Source organism: Crassostrea angulata, chromosome 6 (genome assembly GCF_025612915.1).
Source record: "Crassostrea angulata isolate pt1a10 chromosome 6, ASM2561291v2, whole genome shotgun sequence".
Taxonomy (NCBI): domain Eukaryota; kingdom Metazoa; phylum Mollusca; class Bivalvia; order Ostreida; family Ostreidae; genus Magallana; species Magallana angulata.
In genome coordinates, this window is record NC_069116.1 from 49,856,373 (window position 1) to 49,878,836 (window position 22,464).

A 22,464-nucleotide genomic window follows, 5' to 3' on the forward strand; every position below is an offset into this window, starting at 1 on the left:
ACTCAATCAATTTTATTTGTGTATGCTCATTGTGTAGTTTTAACTTATTATGTAAAGCGCTTTAGAGTAATTTTATTATATTTAGCGCTATATAAATGTTATAATAATAATAATAAGAAGTATATAGATTACGTATTTAGATTTTAAAATAAATCCAACCAAATCTGACACACATTTTAAATACATTTCAGAATAAATAAACAGTTCCTAACGATTAACACATTCATTTTAGGTTTAAAACTGGAAATTTCACTTAAACCTTCAAAATGTAAACAAAAGCTTTGTTTACATATCGAGGAATTGAAAGATCTGTTACTCGCTTATAACTCAACAAATGACACTCAAATGTTAGTTGCCTATTAAAAATGCCTTACTGAAGCATTTTAAACATTAAAATAAAAAAAAAAAAAAATTGGACCCAAATCATGGCCATGCCCTTTAACGATCTTCAGCTTCCGTTTGGAAGCCATAGAACATCCAATCCCCAGTTTTCATTTTCAGCTACATCTAAAGGAACTTTTCCGATTTTGCACGCATGAGGTTTATATTTTCGCTCTGTCATAAAATCTATAATTTTCTTTGCAGTCGGATGGTTTCTATGAAACACCCACTCCATTAAAATCCCCACAACATTGACCTTTTCGAAAAATTGTGTCGCTCTTTCAACAGCGCGGTCTTCGAAACCTTCAATGTCCATTTTGATAAATACTTTTCGGAAATGTTTTATAACTGGAAGTTCCAAGAGATCATCCAATGTAATAGAGTATACCTGTCCATAAGTACCCTGGGCTTCACCTTCTTTTAATTGTTTGATATGGTTAGCGTTTACGTCTACATATGTACCTCCCATATTACCTTTGTGCATTCCTAAGCTGACGAACGAATTATTGTTTGATATAGCGTTATGGATAAGATAAACATTGTCTTGTAGGCCCCCTTCCATGACAGAAGCACAAAGATGCTGCAAATTTCTTGCCAAGGCCTCAACTGCCAGTACTTTTCGTCCAGCCTTTGCACAACTCAGCGTATAAACACCTAAAAATTTAGAAACAATTATATATCATATTATAAATGACACATTCATAATTGCCCTTCCATGACAGAAGCACAAAAATGTTGCAAGTTTCTAGCGAAGGCCTCAACTGTCAGTAGTTTTCGTACGGCCTTTGCACAGCTCAGCGTATTAACTGAAAATTTAGAAACAGTTTTATTACAAATGACACAATCATACTTGAGAAACATAATACTGTTGAAAAAAAGAGGGGAAAATATGTTTGATTTACTTTTTGTGAATGCTTTAAGAGTTTCCATTTTTATTATCGAAAGAAATTATTTGTTAGAATTTAAGGCAAATGAGAAAGGGGTTGTGGGTAAAATCTGTGTATTTCCACCTGAGATTTTGTCTGTTATCTTCATCAATAATTTGATTAATACATTTGCATATTTTACGTCAAAGTTGTCGGATCCAATGTATGGTTAACTCGCCCTGCACTTTCCGCCGTGACGTTAATTTGTCAACCTCGCGTTGCTGGAGCACCCCGTTCTGAAATTTTTTTTCCATCAAAACTAAAATCGCTTTTAATTATTTCATTTTATTTACTATTTACTTTTTCGTAGTATTCATAAATGATATATGTTCGATCCAAGGTATCTGCCCGCGATGCATAACGAACGCGTCCTATACTCTTCTCGCGTTCTTGGTTACCCTTTCTAGAAAGTTCTATCCCATTCTCTCACCAGAGGTCGTGCTTCGCAGGCGTTCTATCCATCAAAACGCATCACGCATTCAAGAAAAGAATTGCCTCATAATATGTGTTCAACATTTGTCAATCTTTGTACGTATACACTAAATATGTTACCAGTAAATATATTCGTTCTTTACGTAATTTATTTCAATATTATTTCATTGCAAGTATGTATTTTGATGCAAGCTCCCACTGATTTGGATCCGCCAAAGCGTGTCCACCACTGTACTCTATTTTTTGCTTTTTTTTGGGGGGGGGGGGGTTGTTTATTGAAAATGAAAGTTTTAATATCATTCAAAATTTGATTAATAAAAGAAATGAAACCAGTGAAATAAGGTTTTAAAATTGTTATCACCATTTTTTTTTTCATTTTTTTTTATTGACTAAGACAGATTTTATAAATAAAATCAAAAAATAATCTATTTAAAGTAAAATTAATGAAAATTAGCTGATTTATTTAAAAATCCGGAAAAGTCTTTTTCGTCAAAAAACTAAAAACAAAATAAAATGTTATCATTGTTTTTCTGCTAAAATCTTTCTTTTTTTTCGATTTATTCTTTATCAAGGAACTTGCTAAAGAAAACGATGACAACGAATTGCACCTCATACTTACTTGAACATTGATTGAATGACTGCATTCGTATCAAATTTGCGTTTGTATTATGAAGAAGCTGTAGTTTTTTAGCTGTAGTTTTTTATCATTTGGACAAGAAGAAACCCAATCAAAAGTTAAAATATGAAGAAAATTGCATTTCTTGAATCCGGAATTTCCGACATCTAATTGTAAATTTCCGATTTTGTAAAAAGTAATCCCATAAGCAGGCACATCATATTTTTTCTTGTCACTAGAACTGTTCACTTTCAAGAATATTTAAGAGCTCAAGAAATAGACTATTATGCTTATCTGGCAGGCTAATACATTAATATTTGTCAGGAAAATTTGGTATGTAAAATTTATGCTGTTAAATTTTTTCATTCTTTCGATAAAAAAAAAATAAAGAGCTTATAATGGTCTAAAGTAGGATTTCATGAGAAAAAAGACAAGTTTCCATCAAATTGTGTCCTGATTAAAGTCCTTTTAAAATAAATTAGAGTTGAAAAAATTCAACGGAAAAGCTTCTCCTAGTCAAGAAACTTTTCAAGATGGGATTCAAACCCAATGGGAACGTTTATGGAAAACCAGCTCAATCAAAAGTCAAATTTTAATGGCCACTTTAGTATTTCCAACCAAATTTTGCAGCTGAAATGAATTGAGTGCATACCATTTATTGGAAAATGAAAAAAACAAAATACAGTATCGATCAGTCTGGACCTAACACCAGAGTAAACCCCAACTAAACCCCGAGTTTACTTTTGGGTTTACTTGGAAATTGCTTTTGAGGTCAACTGTACGCACTGAAGTGTGAAACAGACACTCTTTTATCTTACCATCCTACTGCCTGTAATTCCTGCCCCGTATATATTCCGAATACATGTACATTGTTAGCGTCTGCTTTCAGGGGTATACTTCTGACCGGGTTTACTCTCCGTGTCCACTCTGAGTTTTCTTTGAGTTAATATGATTCCACTCTAGTAAACCCGGAGTTTACCCAAAAAGTAAACCCAGGGTTTAGTTGGGGTTTACTTTTTGTTAGGTTGGGTCTGATCGGTACTGTAAGTACGCTAATCATTCAAACATATATCAATTAGATATATCAGCTGTACACTTGCAATACTAACCAATATTGGCTCCAATGTCTATTATTTGAAGATCGGGGTCATCTTTCATCATTTCAGACAGGATCATCTCCTTTTCCGATTCAAACGTTCCTTTGTCTAAAACTGAACCTGAGATCAAATCATCCTGATCTCCTTGATAGATAAAGATAGGCATAGGTCCATAGCTCGTTCTCAAAGTAGCATTCGGAAAATCAAAACATGTGTCGCAAATATCCCGATTTTCATACCATCCTTCAGGGTCGCGGCTATAAATATTTTTGATTATCATTTGTTCTTTACCTCGACATTTGATTGCCTTTTTCAATGGTATGTTTGTTTTAATCCATCGTAATAACTTGCTTGTCGTTGAACCCTTATCACTCTTTACGCCATCCTCTAAAACATGATTTACCATGAAATAAGCGATCCCAACTGTTACTGCAATGATAAGGAGTGTTGAATTCGAACAGCGTCTACGATAGGGCATTTTAATTCTGAAAGAAAATAATCGACTAAAAGTTTTAATTTAGTTTTCAATATATCATATATCGATAAACTGTTCAAAATCTCCATTTTAAGAACACAATGCTAAAATTTGGAAACTTATAATGTAAAAAAATATTAATTCAGAATTGTTAAAACCTATGCCCCATGGTAATGATGGAATCCACAGATGGGTTAAGAGTTAAATATAGGAACATATTTTTACTACTATATTAAAATAATAGACTCGAATTTTTGTCCAATTACTCTCGAATTTTTAATACCGAGAAATCTGAAGAGTACTGTCTTTTGTTTCACATATTCTAAACATCATTGGTACTTGAAGATTACCAATTTGTTTTTATTTTTTCTCAATCAAGCTTCGCCAATTAATAATCATCGAAAATTCCTTTAAAAATCCGGAAATTATCTGGATTTTGTTTGGTTTTACAATCTTGCACATGCGCATTACATTCACGCTAAATCACGGGAGGCTCTTTAGTTTATTTTTTCACAATATCACATTTGCATGGATAAACTCCGAAACGATATTTCAAGTACGTGTAATTTTTCATTGAAAATTTGTCTTATACTGTTCATCAAAGGAATACGGGAAATAACTCAAAATTAGTGCATTTACATGTAAAATGAAATATCCCGAGCGTTCCGAATGTCAACATGGTGCGTAGCGAATAAAAAACCTTGGTGAAAAAGTGTTGAATTCTTCATTAAAATGAATTAAATTTTTAGATGAAAATTTGACTGTTATTTTAAATGCAGCTTTATTAATTTTCTCCAAAATCGTTTCGGAGCGATTCTGTATTATTTTTTGCTACAATACGGGTATATGGGGAGCATCATAACTGTGGTGAAGGTCTGTTCCGAGACACAGTTAGATTATTCTAACTAAGCATAGTGTAGTGAAATAAATAGCATTATTGTAGTCTTGGTTTGTAGCTTGGTTATGTGAATGTCAATAATACGATGTGTCGATGTATCTTTCTCGTAAATGTCCAATATCATATGCAATATCAACCCGTGCACGCACGGCTCAAAGTCTAGTACTATAGGGAAAATGCTTAAAAGTCTTCTTTTGATATTACCCCTTAAACAATTCTTGGGCCCAATGATGAGCTCATAGTTCAAATTAAAGTATATTTTATTTTAAATATGGCTTGTCGAAATGGGAGATTGTTAACTTGTAGCTTGTTAACTTTGAAAAAGTCTAGAACAAAAGAAATAAAGTCTTTATGGCTTTCGCTACATCTTCTTTTTTATGTGTACGAGTACAGAAAGCTATTTTAGATTTTGATTCACTATATAAAAGGTGTTGTTTTTCTTAACGTAAAATTTAGATCTATAGAAATTCAGTATCTAACTTCTCAAAAGCTTTGATACCTTACCACTTGGAAATCATTTAGTGATTCAAATTGACAAATGCCAATGAAAAGACATCATCGGAACCCAAGGGTTTCCTATCCTTTCCGACGATGATGAGAAGAACTCAGATGTGCATACAAATCATACATTTACATGAATATTTATATGTGATATGATAGAAATAATTGAAAAATATAGGTCGTTTTTGTGCCGCACAAAACGGGCGAAAAGGATTTTTATACCCCACGAAAATTAATTTGGGGGGGGGGGGGGGGGTAAAATAAAAATCACCTTGTCCGTCTGTCCGTCTGTCTGTGCAAAATTCGTGTCCGGTCTATATCTTTTTGATGGAGAAAACATTGGAAGTTCTTAATTCATAAAAATATTACTTATTACCTGACGAAGCGTCATGACCTTAACCCAAGGTCATCAGGACAAAGGACAAGGTCACTGGCAGGAGAAGTGCAAAATTTTTAAGGAGAAACATTGGGAGTTTCTATTGCATATAAATAAAAGAATAAAAGATTCCTTATGACCGATGATGTGTCATGAACTTGATCCAGGGTCAGTTGCGCAAGTTCAAAGTCATATTAAAAATGCTTTATTCCTGTCTGTGTCATATCTTGTATTAATGGAAATGAGTAAAAGCTAAAGTTTGACATAAAAATTGCTTGTGACCTGTAAATATACCCTGTCTTGTCTGACTCACTATAAGAAAAAGAAGCATCCATTATTCTCTAATAGAGAAATACGTGAGTTATGATTTTTTTCTTAGCGGGGGTATCATTTGTGAGCTTGCTAACAGTACCTTTTAGATGATCCAGTGGGAGCACTGCCCCCGCCCCCTTTCTCGCAACCAAAATTCCCTTAAGTTAACGTTTAGAAAATTGGTTTTTGTGGCACCCCCCCCCCGCCACACTTTTATTATAATTATATTATTTATATACATGTACATATATGATGTTCTTTTTAAAGTTATCCTAAACGTGAAGTAAATTAAACGAAGAACTTGCCTGGTATAAAAATAGTACTTTGAAATTGAGTCTCGTTTTGAATTTTTTGAACTTATTATTATCATATTGATAATCCAGTCTCATTAAAACCATTTCCCTTCTCCTTACACTCGTCAGGGTCTGATAGACCTGTATCAATAACAGATCATTTCCACCTCCACATTTGCATACAATCTAAATATACTTTTAATTACCGAAGATATGCCTTTGAACATTAATAAGTGGTGCAACTTTTCAATACTCAGTCTAGAGGTTACAGAGAAAACAGGCATGAATTAATTTGTTTGTCTCCATTTGAGTTCCAATCACTTTTCTAAAGCTCTAATTGGTACACAGCAATGTTAATGGTTACTATGAAAATACTAGCGGATTTAAACGTTCATAAAACGATGCATCTTTTTTACAAAATATCTATGTAAAGTTATTTCATCATGATATAAATGTGATAATAAATTATACAGTATAGATAATGCTACTTTGTATAACACTTAATGAAGTCCCCTGAATTGATAGTCACGTGACATTTGTTGACAATTCTCCCAAATGGAGGTCATAAACAAATTGCAATATTACAAGGGCATACCCTTATTTGAATTAAAAATTTAAATGATAATAAAATCCTAATTTTCTGGTAGATTCTGAAAAGTGCTGCTGCTTTGTAGAGAGTTCATATTTCATTAGAATAAATATCAAAGAAATGAGCACCGGTTGGAATTTATATGACCTTCGCTTAATATTTTACGTATTTATTAATTCATTCTATAGATTTCATCGAAGCAGCAGCCTTTTTTAATAAATTAAACATTCTCTTATATTCATATTCGAAAGATCGTAATGATCTGTTTAGCGTATGCCCTTGTAAAAAGAGGATTTAGATAGGCTCCCCGGTGTCAAACACCAAGAACTTGTACATTAAACACACTAGAAAAGAAATAATACACGCTCTAAAAAATAATCACATGTCTAATCAAAACATAACAGATAGGATTTAATCGTATAATAATTGTTTTAAGATTATGCTGTGTTAATTTATAAAATGCATTTTTCCATGTTAAAAATTTGATTGATCCGCCTCTCTCTACACAAAATATGCGTCAAAATTTACAGTATGACGTCACATCGACAAGTGCACCGCGATCAGTCAGTTGTTCATATTTATCGTTGTTGGACTTATTTGACTACAAAGTTGCACGCATAGGTATTTTTTAATGTAGTTTAATGTTTTCGTCCCCATAACAATCGGAAATTAATTTACTTATAAGCATTTTTGACGACTTGTTGTTCTGTATGATGTCATAATCAACATTTCCCGTATTTTCTGGTCGGCGCGACCACAAAGTAAACCTTAACAGTGCTGCGTAAGAAAAAATGGTCCTGTAAAGATGACCTTTTATCAATACGGGGTCTGTCAGGCTCTGACAAGTGTGAGAAGGAGGTGGTTTTAATCAGACTGATGAACAATCCTTTCGCGACACGAAGTTGCGACGGAAGACCTACTCGTTGCTCTGCAACGAGCTCGGCTCTAGTTTAAGCTTCTTAACTGGAATCACTGAATCAATGTCAACCTATTTTGGCATAAAACATCTATGAGTGAACGGGATTAAAAGTTGTGAAATTCATGGCGCCTGCCTCCCTGTGTGGCCTGAAGGGTGGGGCTAAAACCATAAAAATTAATGCAACATTCTTCTTTACTGTATGGCATCAAGCTCAAACTGTTGAAATGATTATAATAAGTATTGAGCCCACAGCCAATAATGTGAAATTCATGGTGCCAGGAATAGGTGTTTTGTTGCTAGGGCAGGGCTCCGGTGAAGATATCATCTACATGATGGTCTCTCTCATTTAAAAGTCTCCAATCAAAACAATTGTTATAGACACTTTAAACTCACATTCCGAATTAGGAATTTAATGGTTCAGCCTTTTAATAAATACAACACTGAATGACAACATAGAAAAACCACAAGCTGTTTCTGTAAACAAAGTATAAAGTATAGCCTAAATGTGTAAAAAAAAAATGAAAAAATAAACAAGTTATTCAATGGATTAACATACCTACCTGTAATGCCCGAATGATTCTCAAAACACAAGAATGGGCATTACAAATGTAACATATCTAATTGATTCACCGTGCATGTACTTAGCGATTTATCTCTATGATAGGTGTTATAGGTTATATCTTCAAGATAAAATTAAGGACAAGAACAGATATGCACCACGAACCTGGATTCAAATATATTTCCAAAGATAAAGATAATAAAGTAAATAATACAGATATGCAGCATTACCGCGAAATGAATTACCACAACATGTATTTATTCAATGATATACATGTACAGTAAAACTCGGTTATAGCGAAGTCCTAGAGACCAATGGGATTACTTCGTTGTATCCGAAATTCGTATATCCGTATAACGAACTCGTAGTAATATCTATAACGAATTCACGATATACATGTCTTCTTTCACCAAACTGTAAGTTTTGCTACTTGAGGCTTAAAATAAAAATTTATTATTTTGATACCTTTAATAATCGGATTTTGAATTGAAAAATATTATCAGAAAATTAATTTATCCAAACTATTTTGTAAACTCGTAAACTTTCTTAAACGGTAAAAATTCGTTTTAAAGGTGTAAATTTCGTTATTATTCGCCTCTACGGGACTCAAAATTAGTTCGCTATATCCGTAAATTCGTTATATTCGAATTTGTTATAACGGTTACGGTAAAATTTTGCAAAGATTTGTTAAGAATTTTACCGGGGACTCTAAAAAAAACTTTGCTTTATCTGAAAATTCGCTATATCCGTGTCGTACTAAACGAGTTTTACTGTATTCAGAGATTTTATTATTTTTTTGAATATGCCTGGACTATTTTTTGATATCAAAGAAAGAAATATTTTTATACCAAAATTTTCCTTACAAAATTAATAAAAGGCGCATACAGGCCTAGACAGTCACCTGACCACCATCACCCTTAAATGGACCTCTCAGGGAATTTCATGTCTGCATGTTAAGCTTCATTTTTTTAGTCTTAACCCTTATTCGAGACTCTTCTAACAAGTACTCCCGCTTTAAATTTTTGACGTTTGTTTGCAAACATCAATTTATAAAATGGAGAAAGGGGAGGAGGCAAGAGTAATAAAAATCACTGGCTCTACCATCTCCACCATTTAAAAATCCCTCAACTCAATCTTCAACTGCTCAAACTAATCCTCAGCTCAAACCCTTTAAAGGACAGTGCATAAATTTGAAGTCAATACTCAGACTTTCGACTGAGAGTGCAACTATTGAGGAAAGTTGGTAACGACGGGGTCGGATTATCCTACCTCTCCAGGGGCAAAAAATGTAAACAAAACAAAACAAAACAAGAGGCCCATGGGCCACATCGCTCACCTGAGGAACAATGGGTATGATAAAATCAGCTTAATGAAGTCATAATACAAACAATCTGGACAATGTACAATAATACATGTAGATCCTGTAAAAATAAAATCCATTTTTCCCCCTGGATATTCTTATGTTTATAATCATTAGTCCCTTTTCTAACAGGATGATTTTATAGTCATATCACATGCTGAGTATTGCAGTCCTCAAAAAGATCCTTTACAATTGTTTATACATGGGATATTAAGCTACATCAAACTCTTAACCTTCTTGTAAGGCCGAAGAATTGTCCTGGAGCCAAAGTCTTAACAATTATAAAGAATCATCTGGCTGATTAGTTTCTGAGAAGAAGATTTTAAAAGATTTACTCTATATATTCCTTTGTAAAACTTACACACACCCCCCCCCCCGATGGCCTCACCCTACCCCCAGGGATCATGTTTTCACAACTTTGAATCTACACTACCTGAGGATACTTCAACACAAATTTCAGCTTTCCTGGCTGATTAGTTTCTGAGAAGAAGATTTTTAAAGATTTACTCTATATATTCCTATGTAAAACTTCGACCCCCCATTGTGCCCCACCCTACCCCTGGGGGTCATGATTTTCACAACTTTGAATCTACACTACCTGAGGATGCTTCCACACAAGTTTCAGCTTTCCTGGCTGATTAGTTTCTGAGAAGAAGATTTTCAAAGATTTACTCTATATATTTCTATGTAAAACTTTAACACCCCCCCCCCCCAATGTGGCCTCACCCTACCCCCAGGGATCATGATTTTCACAACTTTGAATCTACACTGCCTGAAGATGCTTCCACACAAGTTTCAGCTTTCCTGGCTGATTAGTTTCTGAGAAGAAGAATTTTAAAGATTTACTCTATATATTATTATGTAAAACTTCGACCCTCCATTGTGCCCCACCCTACCCCCAGGGATCATGATTTTCACAACTTTGAATCTGCACTACCTGAGGATGCTTCCACATAAGTTTCAGCTTTCCTGGCTGATTAGTTTCTGAGAAGAAGATTTTAAAGATTCACTCTATATATAAGTTCCTATGTAAAACTTCGACCCCTCATTGTGGCCCCGCCCTACCCCCGGGGGTCATGATTTTCACAACTTTGAATCTACACTACCTGAGGATACTTCCACACAAGTTTCAGCTTTCCTGGCTGATTAGTTTCAGAGAAGAAGAATTTTAAAGATTTACTCTATATATTCCTATGTAAAACTTCGACCCCCCATTGTGGCCCCGCCCTACCCATGGGGGTCATGATTTTCACAACTTTGAATCTACACTACCTGAGGATGCTTCCACACAAGTTTCAGCTTTCCTGGCTGATTAGTTTCTGAGAAGAAGATTTTTAAAGATTTACTCTATATATTCCTATGTAAAACTTCGACCCCCCCCCCATTGTGCCCCACCCTACCCCCAGGGATCATGAATTTCCCAATTTGAATCTACACTACCTGAGGATGCTTCCCCACAAGTTTCAGCTTTCCTGGCTGATTAGTTTCTGAGAAGAAGATTTTTAAAGATTTACTCTATATATTATTATGTAAAACTTCGACCCCCCAATGTGGCCCCACCCTACCCCTGGGGGTCATGATTTTCACAAATTTGAATCTACACTACCTGAGGATGCTTCCACACAAGTTTCAGCTTTCCTGGCTTACTGGTTCTTGAGAATAAGATTTTTGAAAATTTCTCGAAATTTTCATTAATTTCTAATTATCTCCCCTTGGAAACGAGTGTGGCCCTTAATTTTCACAACTTTGAATCCCCTTTGCCTAATGATGATTTGTGCCAAGTTTGGTTGAAATTGGCCCAGTAGTTCTTAAGAAGATGTTGAAAATGTGAAAAGTTTACGGACGGACAGACGGACGACAGACAAAATGTGATCAGAATAGCTCACTTGAGCTTTCAGCTCAGGTGAGCTAAAAACTGCAGACTCTTGAAGGTCAATCTTATAATATCCCTAGTTTGATTTAAAATGCACAAAAGCATTAAATGCACAAGGAATTAATGGAGACTTGATTTAATAGAATAAAAACGACAATGACTGTAAACTGAAGGTTTTCAAGTAAAAGTTGTCTAATTGTTTACAGACAACGTACAACCATATACAAAATACCTGTTCACTATATATATAACCATATTCCCCCCCCCCCCCCAAAAAAAAACAAACAAAAAAACAACAAACTCTCAATTAAGCTCTGTCCCATTGAAAGTGTTACTATTTAAATAAGGACTTTAACGACATAACAAGATATCTTTGAGCCAATGCTCACTGTCTAGTAATACCCCAGCTCTGAAATCTGAATATACCAAAAACAAAGTCGATATTTATTAGGAAGTTGACTTCAAATTGGTACAAAAATAGATCCCACCAAATAACATGCCCAATTTAATATAAAAATAAACAAAGTCGTCATTTAACAGGAAGTTGACGTCCGATTGGTTTAAAAATGGATTCCACTATATGGCATGCCTAAACAAAGAGTATATTAAAACTTCAAGCACCGTCTACGAATAGTTTTTGAAAAAAAAGCGACGGACTGTTTTGTTATTGACAGACAGACAGAAGCACAAAGATATAAAAGTATACCCTATTCTTCTTTGGAGCAGGGTATTATAACAATGCATTTAGTTTATCTTCAAATAGAGTGATTAAAAATTGAGTGATTCAGATGATTTAAAAATAAGATGAGTTTCAATGTCTTTAAGCAAGAACATTATACTTAAAGTTATTAAAAAAGATTTCATTCTCTTTTTACAAAACGTATTAAAAGAACATTTGGAAAAGAAATTGCATTGTGTTGAGTTTTGTGGTGATGCATGAATCTGAAGCCAGTCCGCATGTTCGTAGGGGCTATTCAGCACTGTACCAAATAAGATATCTCTACCAAACTTATCAAATATCAAACAAAAATACAGGAATCATATGTTTAGTTAAATTTTTGTTTTTCTTGTTGTCGACGTGTGCATCTAATGGATATTAGGACAGATTACACACACCTAGTGTGTCCTTGTTAGTGATAGATAACATTTTAAACTTTTAACCTCTAAACTTTAAATACAAGTACATATAGGAAGAGAAATTTCACGACGATATATTGTAGGCTTTAAAACTCGTCTGTAAAAGTATACAGTACATGTTGTCACGCTTCTTTTTTTAAGCCATCTGAACCGAAATTTCAACTAAGCTTTTCAACACACCTGTCGTCCGTCTTAAAACTTTCTACATTGTTGTTTACTTCCTTTCTTAAACCACTCGGCCAAATTAAACAAAACCTAATACAGGTGATGGGATTTAAAAGTTATTAAAATAAAGGACGAAAATCTTTTGAAAAGGGAGATAATCACGAAAGAGTGGAAATAAGGTATGTGTCTTAAAAATGATCATATCAAGAATCACTGAACAAAACATACCAACATTTATAGATAAAGAAGATTAAACCACTGACCCCCGAACTAATACTGGAGCCACAAGTGGGGATCACAGTTTAACTTTCAGTAATAAATAGAGAAAATGTACTTACTCACATGAACTATATTGCTACAAATTGTGAGATTACTATTCAGATATCCTTAAACAATGTTTATTAGTCCCCTACCGGTTTTCACCGTAGGGGACTATAGTTTTCCTCTGCGTCCGTCCGTCTGTCTGTCCCACTTCAGTTTTCCACACTTTTTTTCTTTATGCGTTTGAGGAATGATATGAAATTTGCTGAACAGATTCAAAATGTCAAACTACAGATCAAGTTTACACTTTTGTAGCGTCTAGTTGACATATTTTTTGAGAAAATTAATTTTTTATATTCCAATTTTTTATTGTTCGGGTTCGATATTCTGCATAACAGTGCATTGTTTTCACAATTTCCACAAACCGGTAGGGGACGTGTATTGCTTATGCAATACTCTCAGAAAGCTTGTTTACGATTATTAATACTACAACCCTTAGAAGAATCAAAAACATTATACCTCCTGCAACAAGATGCGCATTATACATTTTACTCCGTACCTATAAAATTATGGGTTCAAAGTTAAAAAACTTAACTTTTTTTTTAATTTATTGGACTTGAATTTCATCAAATAATAAATAAAATATATATGTATCCATACTATTTAAGTTGTAAGGTAATAAAAACCAAAGGCTGAAATTATCATCTGAAAATCACACTTTTTCTTGTTTAAGAATTAAATAAAAAGTGGATGGATACTTGTTTATATATTTAAATTTTATTGCTTAATATGCCAGAAAACTAAAATTAATTAAAAAAAAGAAGAAAAAATTGTTTACATAAGAAAAATTATAGCATTTAGATATATCACTTAGAGAAAAATAGAAAAGAGTTATTTCCCTTTGTTATTATTGATTTATGTCGAATATAATGATGAAAAACGCTTATAAAATATCTCCAAGTAAACACTGATTTGAGTTTTTGATGTGCACCTATACTAACTTAGAAATTACAATTCTACTTGCAAGAATTTTAATGAATTCATGGTTTATGTAAAATGTATGACGTCACAGGAGGGTGGATGTACTTTAACATATTAAAATTATAAGCATTATGATCCGCCTGTCCTTTTTGTATTTCAGAAATGATAATGATGGAAATTAAAACTATTAATTTATTAAAGGATTTTAATATTTCTTTTCTTATGGCATTGCTGTTGTAGTCAGTGGCTGTGCACATTGAATGGATCCTCGGACTCCACCACGCTTAGATACAACGAATGGCTCAAAGTGAGCATTTGGGTCCTCCACAAATCTGCACTGAAGACCGGCCTGACAGCCACAGTGACCGTTAGCAGTGTCCAGCCATGAGCAGTACTCTCCCTCTAACTTAAACTTCTCACAGACACCTAGAATTCAGATATTACACATATTGAATTCGGACAAATATACAGAGTGGCTTATAAACATTTTTGTCAAGCTGGAATTAAACTGGATCCACTACATAACACGCAGTACTCTACGGTGGACATTGACTGAGTGGCATTTAAAAAAACAACAAACACGTTTTCTTAATTAAGGGGACATAGTCACGATTTTGATCAAATTCTATTTTTCTGTTTTTATTATTTACAATGCTTTAGGAATGCAATTCTAATAATTAAATGAAATATCAGAGTCAGTTGTTGAGTTATAAGCAAGATACCCGGCTCACAATTCTTTGTCATGTAAACATGGCTCGTGTCCTATTTTTGTTTACATAGGTTCAATATACCAGTAAAAAAATCGTATTCATTTTAAGCATAAACAGTTCCAAACGTTTAACATATTCATTTTGGGTCTAAAACTGAAATTTTCATTCAACATTCAAAATGTAAAAAAAAAAGTTTGTCATCACAGCAAAGAATTGTAAGCTCAGTAATTCGTTTATAACTCAACAAATGACAATCGAATTTTGGTTGCCCATTAAAGATGTTTTACTGAAGCATTGCACACTATAAAATCGATAAAATAATTTTTTACCAAAATCGGGACCATGCCCCTTAAAATTGCACTAATGTGTTCACTTATTCGTAATTTGTACGTTGTTAGGTAAATCTTTTATAGATAATTGAACTTAATTTAATAGTTTTTTTCTTGAGTCAACGCAAATGTACAGAAAACAATCAAACTTTATTAAATATATTTACTACCATTAAATAATTTCACAATATATATGGGGCCTTTCCAATGCGAGGTGTATAATACAAACCAGTGGAGGAGTGTATGGCCGGACCAAGAAGGTCTGAGGAGGCACGCTTCCTCTTGCTGACAAGGAATGGTCCGTCATGTTTGAAACAACACTCGTCAGTTCCACACTCTGCATTAGTCAAACAATGGGTTGCTGCCTATACACAGAGAAAAGATAAAATTCAAAAATTTGCAACGCTCATGAAGCCAACTTCGAAAAGGAAATCTCAACAACCGCAGTTACAAAAATAATATGCATGCAAATTTATTAACAACTTCATGGTTTCTTATCATGATCTTCTTAAGAAAAAGTCACCGGTCGGTAAGTAACGCATCTTCTTTTTTTATTACCCCAAGTCGTTTATTTCTACTTGTTTGTACATTTTCTCTTTCTTGTGGTAAAAACGTTCGTTGGTTATTGAAATATAATTTGGATAACGGGAAATTTTGAGAGTAAAACTGTCGGTAATGGAAAACAACATGTATTGCTTGCAATTGCATATGAAAATAGAAATAATGTAGATATAGATATATATACATAGAAAATTAAATCTACCAAATATAAAAAACCACGAAAAACTATGATTTTTTTTTAACTGAGATTGATTATTTGGAACAACAAAAAGGTATCAGACTGTAGTATAGTGATACTTACCCATGCTACACTCAAGATACAAACCAAACCAAGACAAATAAGTAAGCCTCTCATTTTGAACTTCAACAGATTAACAGAAGGCAAGATTCGTAGGGACTGGTTTTATAGCTGATAAGGAACTACGTGGAATCTGTCTTGAAAGTGAGGCGTATTACAGATTGTCGTTTTATATAGAATTTCAGGTTAATTATTAGGATGCATTTTATTAAAAACCTTATTGTAAAAATATCCGGTACCGGTTTTGTTCACTTTTTGTTCTACACTTTGAAGATTTAAACAATCAAACCTTAAACATGAGGTGCTATGGTTTCTTTGTTAATATTTATTTAAATCAAATAGATCCCTTAGGTTTATTTTTGTCATTTTATTATGAAATTATTATTTTTTGTTATGATAAGCCTCTACTATACTTCAGGGGTCATTATATTTACAAAATGTAATCTTTAAATGTGAGATCGCATTTTAAATAAGTGTATTTTCTCCAAACTATTTGCAGGATTCTCTTTTATATCTCGACAGTTTAGTGAGAAATACAGTTTATTGCCCCCAAATTATCTCGCTATGTTTAGGTCAATGAACCGTAATGCCGTGCAATATTCGTATTAGATTGACACATCTACATAATCAAAAACGAATCCTAAGAATTAAGGTATTTCCAGTGGATTTCGGACCGATCCTTAACACAACGTGGTAAATGTCCGGTTATATTTTTAACATACATCCATGGTATTTATCGGGAATCATTTTAAATGACATGCATTTGATTTAAAGTATTGTATAAGTATTGAGCCTGATTCATTTGAAAATTTGTCAAAGAATTACACCTCCGTTGACTAAAGGATTGGATTGGAGAGAAGAGGAATGTCCGTACAGCAAAATTTATTAATGATAAATATATGAATATTGTGTATATTTGTAATATTATTTATACAATTACTGCTGTTTTGAAATCAACGTATTAAACAAAACAAAAGACCAACAGTAATTGTTTTATTTTTTTATATGATTCAGCAACGAATTGGTACAGACATACCAAATCGAGTAAAATCAAGTGAATATAAACCATCATATTATGGTTTGAAGCCCTAGCCGAACAAATTGTGGAACGTTATATTTCAGAAGACGACAAAAATAATCGTAGCATTTCGGAAATTTTCGATCTATTGTAGTCCAGTGAAGAAAATCAAATATTATGTTTGCCTCATTGGATAATGCAGATAAATATATCGTTTCATTTTTGTAGATTGTTGGATATCATCAAATCATAGAGACCTAGGAGTTAATAAATTTAAGAATAAAATAGCATGTCATGCACTAAAATCCAACAAATAAACTGCGTTTACTTATGCAGCATAAACAATACTTAAAAGTATGGCCCTGATTGATGTTTGTATGGACATCTCTCCCCTTCTTTAAAAAAAAACAAAACATATTCCGAGACCAACTTGCACAAAGTCCTTATTATGTTTTCCTACGCATAATTTTAATTGATAATATAACTTATTCGTCTTTTAAATGGACATGTTCATGATTTTGGACAAAAATTGTTCTTCCATTTTTAATGTTTACTATGCTTCAGTAAGGCATTTCAAGTTATCAACCAAAATTTCAGTGTCTGTTGTCGTGTTTTAAGCGAGATATGTAACAAATCTTAAGTCATGTTTTTGTTTACATTTAAAAGAGAAGAGAATAACGAGTTGGTTTACTAATTTTTATGGTAAATTTTAATATATTTTCAGCACCACGTTTTGAAATTTAACATTTTACTATTATTATTTAGAATCGAGTTCGTTAGCATTTCTAAAGGTAATTGTATGACCATGATTGCCATAGTATTAAGTATAGGAGAACACATTGATTTGTATGTATTCTAATACAAAGTTCAACTTATCATTATTCTCTTGGAGATTATGTATTTCAAATCATTTCAATTTTTTTTTTTTTTGCTGCATTTTATTGAATTAAAACTAAATGCATTAGTTTATATAATTCATAATAAAATAGAAATGGATTATTTTAAAGGTAAGTGCAAGATCATTCAATGATAAATTATGATACCATATTATGCTCATTCGGGAGAAACAGTTACTGCACGATTTTAAGGGTAATATTTAAGCCGGGTAATTTGTTTTCCTAAATCTTATCTACGTTTCTGTTTATGAAGATAATCATGCTTATCTAATTGCACGAGGTTCTCAAAAGTATTTTTAAAAATAAGGTCATCTCAAATTTTCAGGTCTTTCATATTTTTGCGCAAATAATTGATATTTCATGAATCAAATATATCATTTATATAAAATTTCATGTCATTCAGGTCTTTAATATTTCAGGTCTTCAGTATGTCCCGTATAACGATCCCGATACATTGTTTTGAAAAGAATGAAAAACAGAATGAAAGAATGAAATTTTCCGAATAGATTAGTCTCGATAAAAACGCATCTAAAACGACAGTCTACGACCTACTATACATTTACAAGTAAAACAAAAAATGGTAAATATTTTTTAAAAGGAATAAAACATATTTCTACATGCAAATTTACTTTAAATTCATTAAAAATAAGCATAATATTAATTCTATAAAAAAAATTTATACAGCAGAAACGCAGTAACAATATTTAAATGTATATTAAATAACAGACCGCCTTCTAGGGGCCCGTAAAAATGCAATTTAACTACTAACACTGATTTAAATATATATAATGCATTTATCAAAAATATAACTTTTCAGATTCAAACGTTAACATTAACATAGGCACAACCAACCTTATATTTACATACCGGTATTTAGCATAGACCTGCTCTTTTTTCAATTGTTCTTTCTGATTTTTAATTAATTAAAAAATTGGTTCCCAGTAATTTGAGACCATATGAAATTAAAAAAAGATCTCGTAAGGTAGTATTTCCTTTAATTTTAATATTTCCTTCAGTTTATTTTCTTCATCTTATTAACCAATGAATATTGTTTATATTTCAGATTTTTGTGGGATTTCGTCCAGCAGTTTGCATATGCCTAATCAGATTTTTTTTTCATTTTAGTTTCGTATTTATTTGGATTCCAATAGAAGTCATACAAAATTCTTTTAAATGATTATTTTGTCTTTCATTTCATTACATGTATAATAACATTTCACTTTCATAAGATTATTTTTAACATAAATGTATAAAATTTTTGACCAATATGGGGTTATATGGAACCAGACTGATATTTTAAACATTCTCTACAAAACAGAGCAATATACTTTGAGGTATATTATTGTTAAATACTGTGCTTAGTATTAGTAACAAATGCATGCAACAAAAATCTCCTAAACTATTTGGTGTACAGATCTACCTTAAATAAATGGGTATCATTTTATTTTGTATCCAAATGAAAGGATTTAATATGTAGTATTGATTAAAAATCCTAAACAACGCTTACTTTGTATTTTGTGGTAAAAAAAAAAGCATCTTAATTATAAAAACGCGGATATCTTAAAACGCCTTTTTAATCCAACATTGTTTTTAAGTATTGTAATAAAAAATATTGGTGGGAATGTGGAATAAAATAAAGACATTCAAATCAATCCGTCACAACTTTTCCTCCCTGAATATTACAGAATAGCATTAGTTCAATTGAAATAATAAAATTACATCAAACATTGGACAACTTAATTATATATTTTCCATTTTTAATTCTTTTTTATCATGGGATTGTAGAAATATGTAATAAGCAGGAGAAATCAAATGGTATGAAAAAAAAATGCACGGCGATGGATGAGCAGAACCAATTACCACCATGGGCCTTGAGGGTGTTGTATCATCCGTGGCAGAGAGAATGCTTCCAGAAATAAATCATATCTAAAAGACTGGACACAACTGAAGGTAGCCACGTCTTCTTAAAGCTGACATGAAATCATAAAAGCATTTGGTCGCCATATTAGTTTCGATCGCTCATCTACTGCCACTGGGGTATATATACCTGTTGAGAAAGTTACGGTCGGTTGCTTTCCGATCAAGGCATTCAGGTTGCACCGATTTCTAAATGCACGAACTACACATTGTAGTAAAATGTTTGTAGTAAAGAATAAAGAAAACAACAATCAATGAAGTACAAAATATATTCATTCTGTGAAAGGATTTCCCAGATATCTTTATTATTTTGCACATACAGTGCTGCCTCACTACGCATTCACATCGAACACGTGTGTCGTTCACACAGAGTGAATAACTTCTGCGTCTTTTTGAAAACCCCGGCGGCACTACATCGAACACAGTAGATAAATGATAGTAAATCCAAGAAAGTGACAACGTAACATCGTTTCCATTTGTTCCTTCAAAAATGCACCGTTTCTAAAATCCATGCGATCATTGAATTGCTCGATCTGCCACAGTGTGTTGTTTGCGCATGTGCGATGTTATATCATACACAGGAAAACGGTCCACAATTATCGAGGAATTTTATAAGTATCTGCGCCTGGATTTCAGTCTGTCTTGTTTCGTCGTGTATCGGATATATCTTGCCAGTGCAGTGGCTGTCATTTTATTTTTCTTCAAAACGCGTTTCTACACGTCTTTTCGTCCAAGGTAGCATGTTCAGGTGTATGAAATTCCTGAATGCGGTGAAGCATGAATAGTGCTCTCAGCCTTATATAGGGGGTGTATAGCGATGAGCAGAACAATAGAAATGGACAACTAATATGGCGGTAGTCGGAGATAAAAGGGAAATAATGCGTATTTATGAATTCATGTCAGCTTTAAACCAGTAATCTATGTTTAACAATCAGAATAGTGAGCCAAATGTGTCCGATTCAGAGGATGTAGTTTCTTTTAATGCAATATCTCCCTCATGTTCATCTCCCTTATGTTCATCTCAGTCTATTAGTAATCTCAGTATTCATGATGACATGGGTATGCATGTACCCGATTCATTGAAACAAGAGATAATGAAAGGGGAATTTACTGAACTGCATATCCTTTTGAATAAACAAAATGATTCAGAAGCTTAAGTGAATAAGGTCATCATAATTGCATGGATTAAAATATATGACGCGTAATTTAGAAATACGCGTTAAAATTTATTATAACGTCATAGATACCCGTGTAATGTGTATTATAACACAGAAGTATGACCTGTACACTAATGAAACATTTTCGACCTCTGGGAACCGTTTCACAAAAGCATCGTAAATCTTACGTAGTACGTAACTGCGACGTAAGTAGTTCGTAGCAAAATTTCGGCGTTTCACGAAAGCGTCTTAATTCACGTTGCGTCGTAAGTTACGTCGTAACTCTACGTCATCTCGGAGGTGACGTAAAATTACTTCTCAGCGTTAGTTTATCAAAATGGCGGCGTTCATGAGGGTTGTTGATGAGCAAGTGCGACGGGATTTGAGGCGGCAGCGCATTTTTAGGGACAGACAGAATCCCCTTGACGCCTACGACGACCTTGAAATCATTCAGCGATATAGATTAGACAGGCAATCCATCATCTCGATCATCGATTTGATTAAAGACCGCTTAGAGAGGCCCACCCAGCGATCGGTCAGCCTTCCTGTATCTCTACAAGTCTTCGCAACTTTGCGCTTCCTTGGTTCTGGCACCCAGCAGAGACTGATTGGGGACACGCTAGGAATTTCTAAGTCCTCCGTTTGCAGGTTATGAAATTTCCATTCAGAAATTTACTATGAATACAGTGTTTTTACGCTGCGAGTGAAAGTTCACGGGTCTGTCTAATTCAACAACTACACTTATTTAATTATTACATAATTTTAATAAAAATAATCGATATATACATGTAGCATGAAATATGAGAAAGTAATTTTGTGATTTAAAAAAATAGCACATAGTTTGATATATTCTATATTCGCAAAAATCGACATTTTAATTGCAGAAGGGTGCACATATATTCACTATAAAATTCTGTAATAGTTCTTCAGTGCGATGTAAAATTTTGTTCAGGTCCATCGAAGATGTAACAAATGCCTTGAGTGCATCACTGCAAAACATCAAGTTTCCAACCAGTGACATTGACGTTACCAGGACGAAGGTGGATTTCCACTCCATCGCCGGATTTCCCAATGTGCTAGGAGCCATCGACGGGACCCACATCGCAATAACTGCACCTTCTAACGACGAGCACCTTTACATATGTCGGAAGGGCTATCATTCAATCAATGTCCAGGCAATAGTTGATGCTGACATGAAGTAAATGTTAATTACTATAGCATATAAATGTGATTATTTTCATTAAGTATTTCAAAACTTAGTTTATATATTACAGAAAGGATATGTAACTTGAATTCCGGACTTAAATGTCGCAGTGTTAAATAAAAATATTTCCTATTCATGACATATTTGATGAGCTACGAATCCAAGGTCAAAGTATAAACTGAAAAATGTAGCTGCATGTAATCATTTAATTATGAAAAAGTAT

The 22,464-nt window shown here is 33.3% G+C and overlaps 3 protein-coding genes across 3 annotated transcripts; 1 reads left to right on the forward strand and 2 right to left on the reverse strand.

Annotated features, from left to right (window-relative positions):
- Positions 1-208: 208 nt before the first annotated feature.
- Positions 209-8,465, reverse strand: LOC128189992 (uncharacterized). The gene is made up of 3 exons (XM_052861838.1): positions 8,376-8,465; positions 3,465-3,937; positions 209-1,035 (listed from the first exon to the last, which is right to left on the reverse strand). The coding sequence occupies exons 2-3, from the start codon at positions 3,928-3,930 to the stop codon at positions 449-451; spliced, it is 1,053 nt and encodes a 350-aa protein (XP_052717798.1). The 5' UTR covers positions 3,931-3,937; positions 8,376-8,465; the 3' UTR covers positions 209-448.
- A 5,864-nt stretch (positions 8,466-14,329) lies between these two features.
- LOC128189617 (uncharacterized) lies at positions 14,330-16,190 on the reverse strand. The gene is made up of 3 exons (XM_052861288.1): positions 16,053-16,190; positions 15,420-15,555; positions 14,330-14,577 (listed from the first exon to the last, which is right to left on the reverse strand). Exons 1-3 carry the CDS (start codon positions 16,104-16,106, stop codon positions 14,372-14,374), a joined length of 396 nt encoding a protein of 131 aa, XP_052717248.1. The 5' UTR covers positions 16,107-16,190; the 3' UTR covers positions 14,330-14,371.
- Positions 16,191-21,195: 5,005 nt separating this feature from the next.
- Positions 21,196-22,140, forward strand: LOC128187585 (putative nuclease HARBI1; the record flags this gene model as incomplete). Its single annotated transcript, XM_052858001.1, has 2 exons — positions 21,196-21,685; positions 21,990-22,140. Coding segments are annotated over exons 1-2 (462 nt in total), but the record flags the coding sequence as incomplete, so codon positions are not given.
- Between the last annotated feature and the right edge of the window lie 324 nt (positions 22,141-22,464).

Excerpts from the sequence above, each read along its gene's own strand:
- LOC128189992 (XM_052861838.1), bottom strand. The coding sequence starts at position 3,930 with ATGCCCTATCGTAGACGCTGTTCGAATTCAACACTCCTTATCATTGCA. Across the intron at positions 1,036-3,464 it reads AGACATTGGAGCCAATATTG|GTGTTTATACGCTGAGTTGT; the intron begins GTTAGTATTGCA and ends CTAAATTTTTAG.
- LOC128189617 (XM_052861288.1), bottom strand. The coding sequence starts at position 16,106 with ATGAGAGGCTTACTTATTTGTCTTGGTTTGGTTTGTATCTTGAGTGTA. Across the intron at positions 15,556-16,052 it reads GTATCTTGAGTGTAGCATGG|GCAGCAACCCATTGTTTGAC; the intron begins GTAAGTATCACT and ends CTCTGTGTATAG. Across the intron at positions 14,578-15,419 it reads GGCCATACACTCCTCCACTG|GTGTCTGTGAGAAGTTTAAG; the intron begins GTTTGTATTATA and ends TCTGAATTCTAG.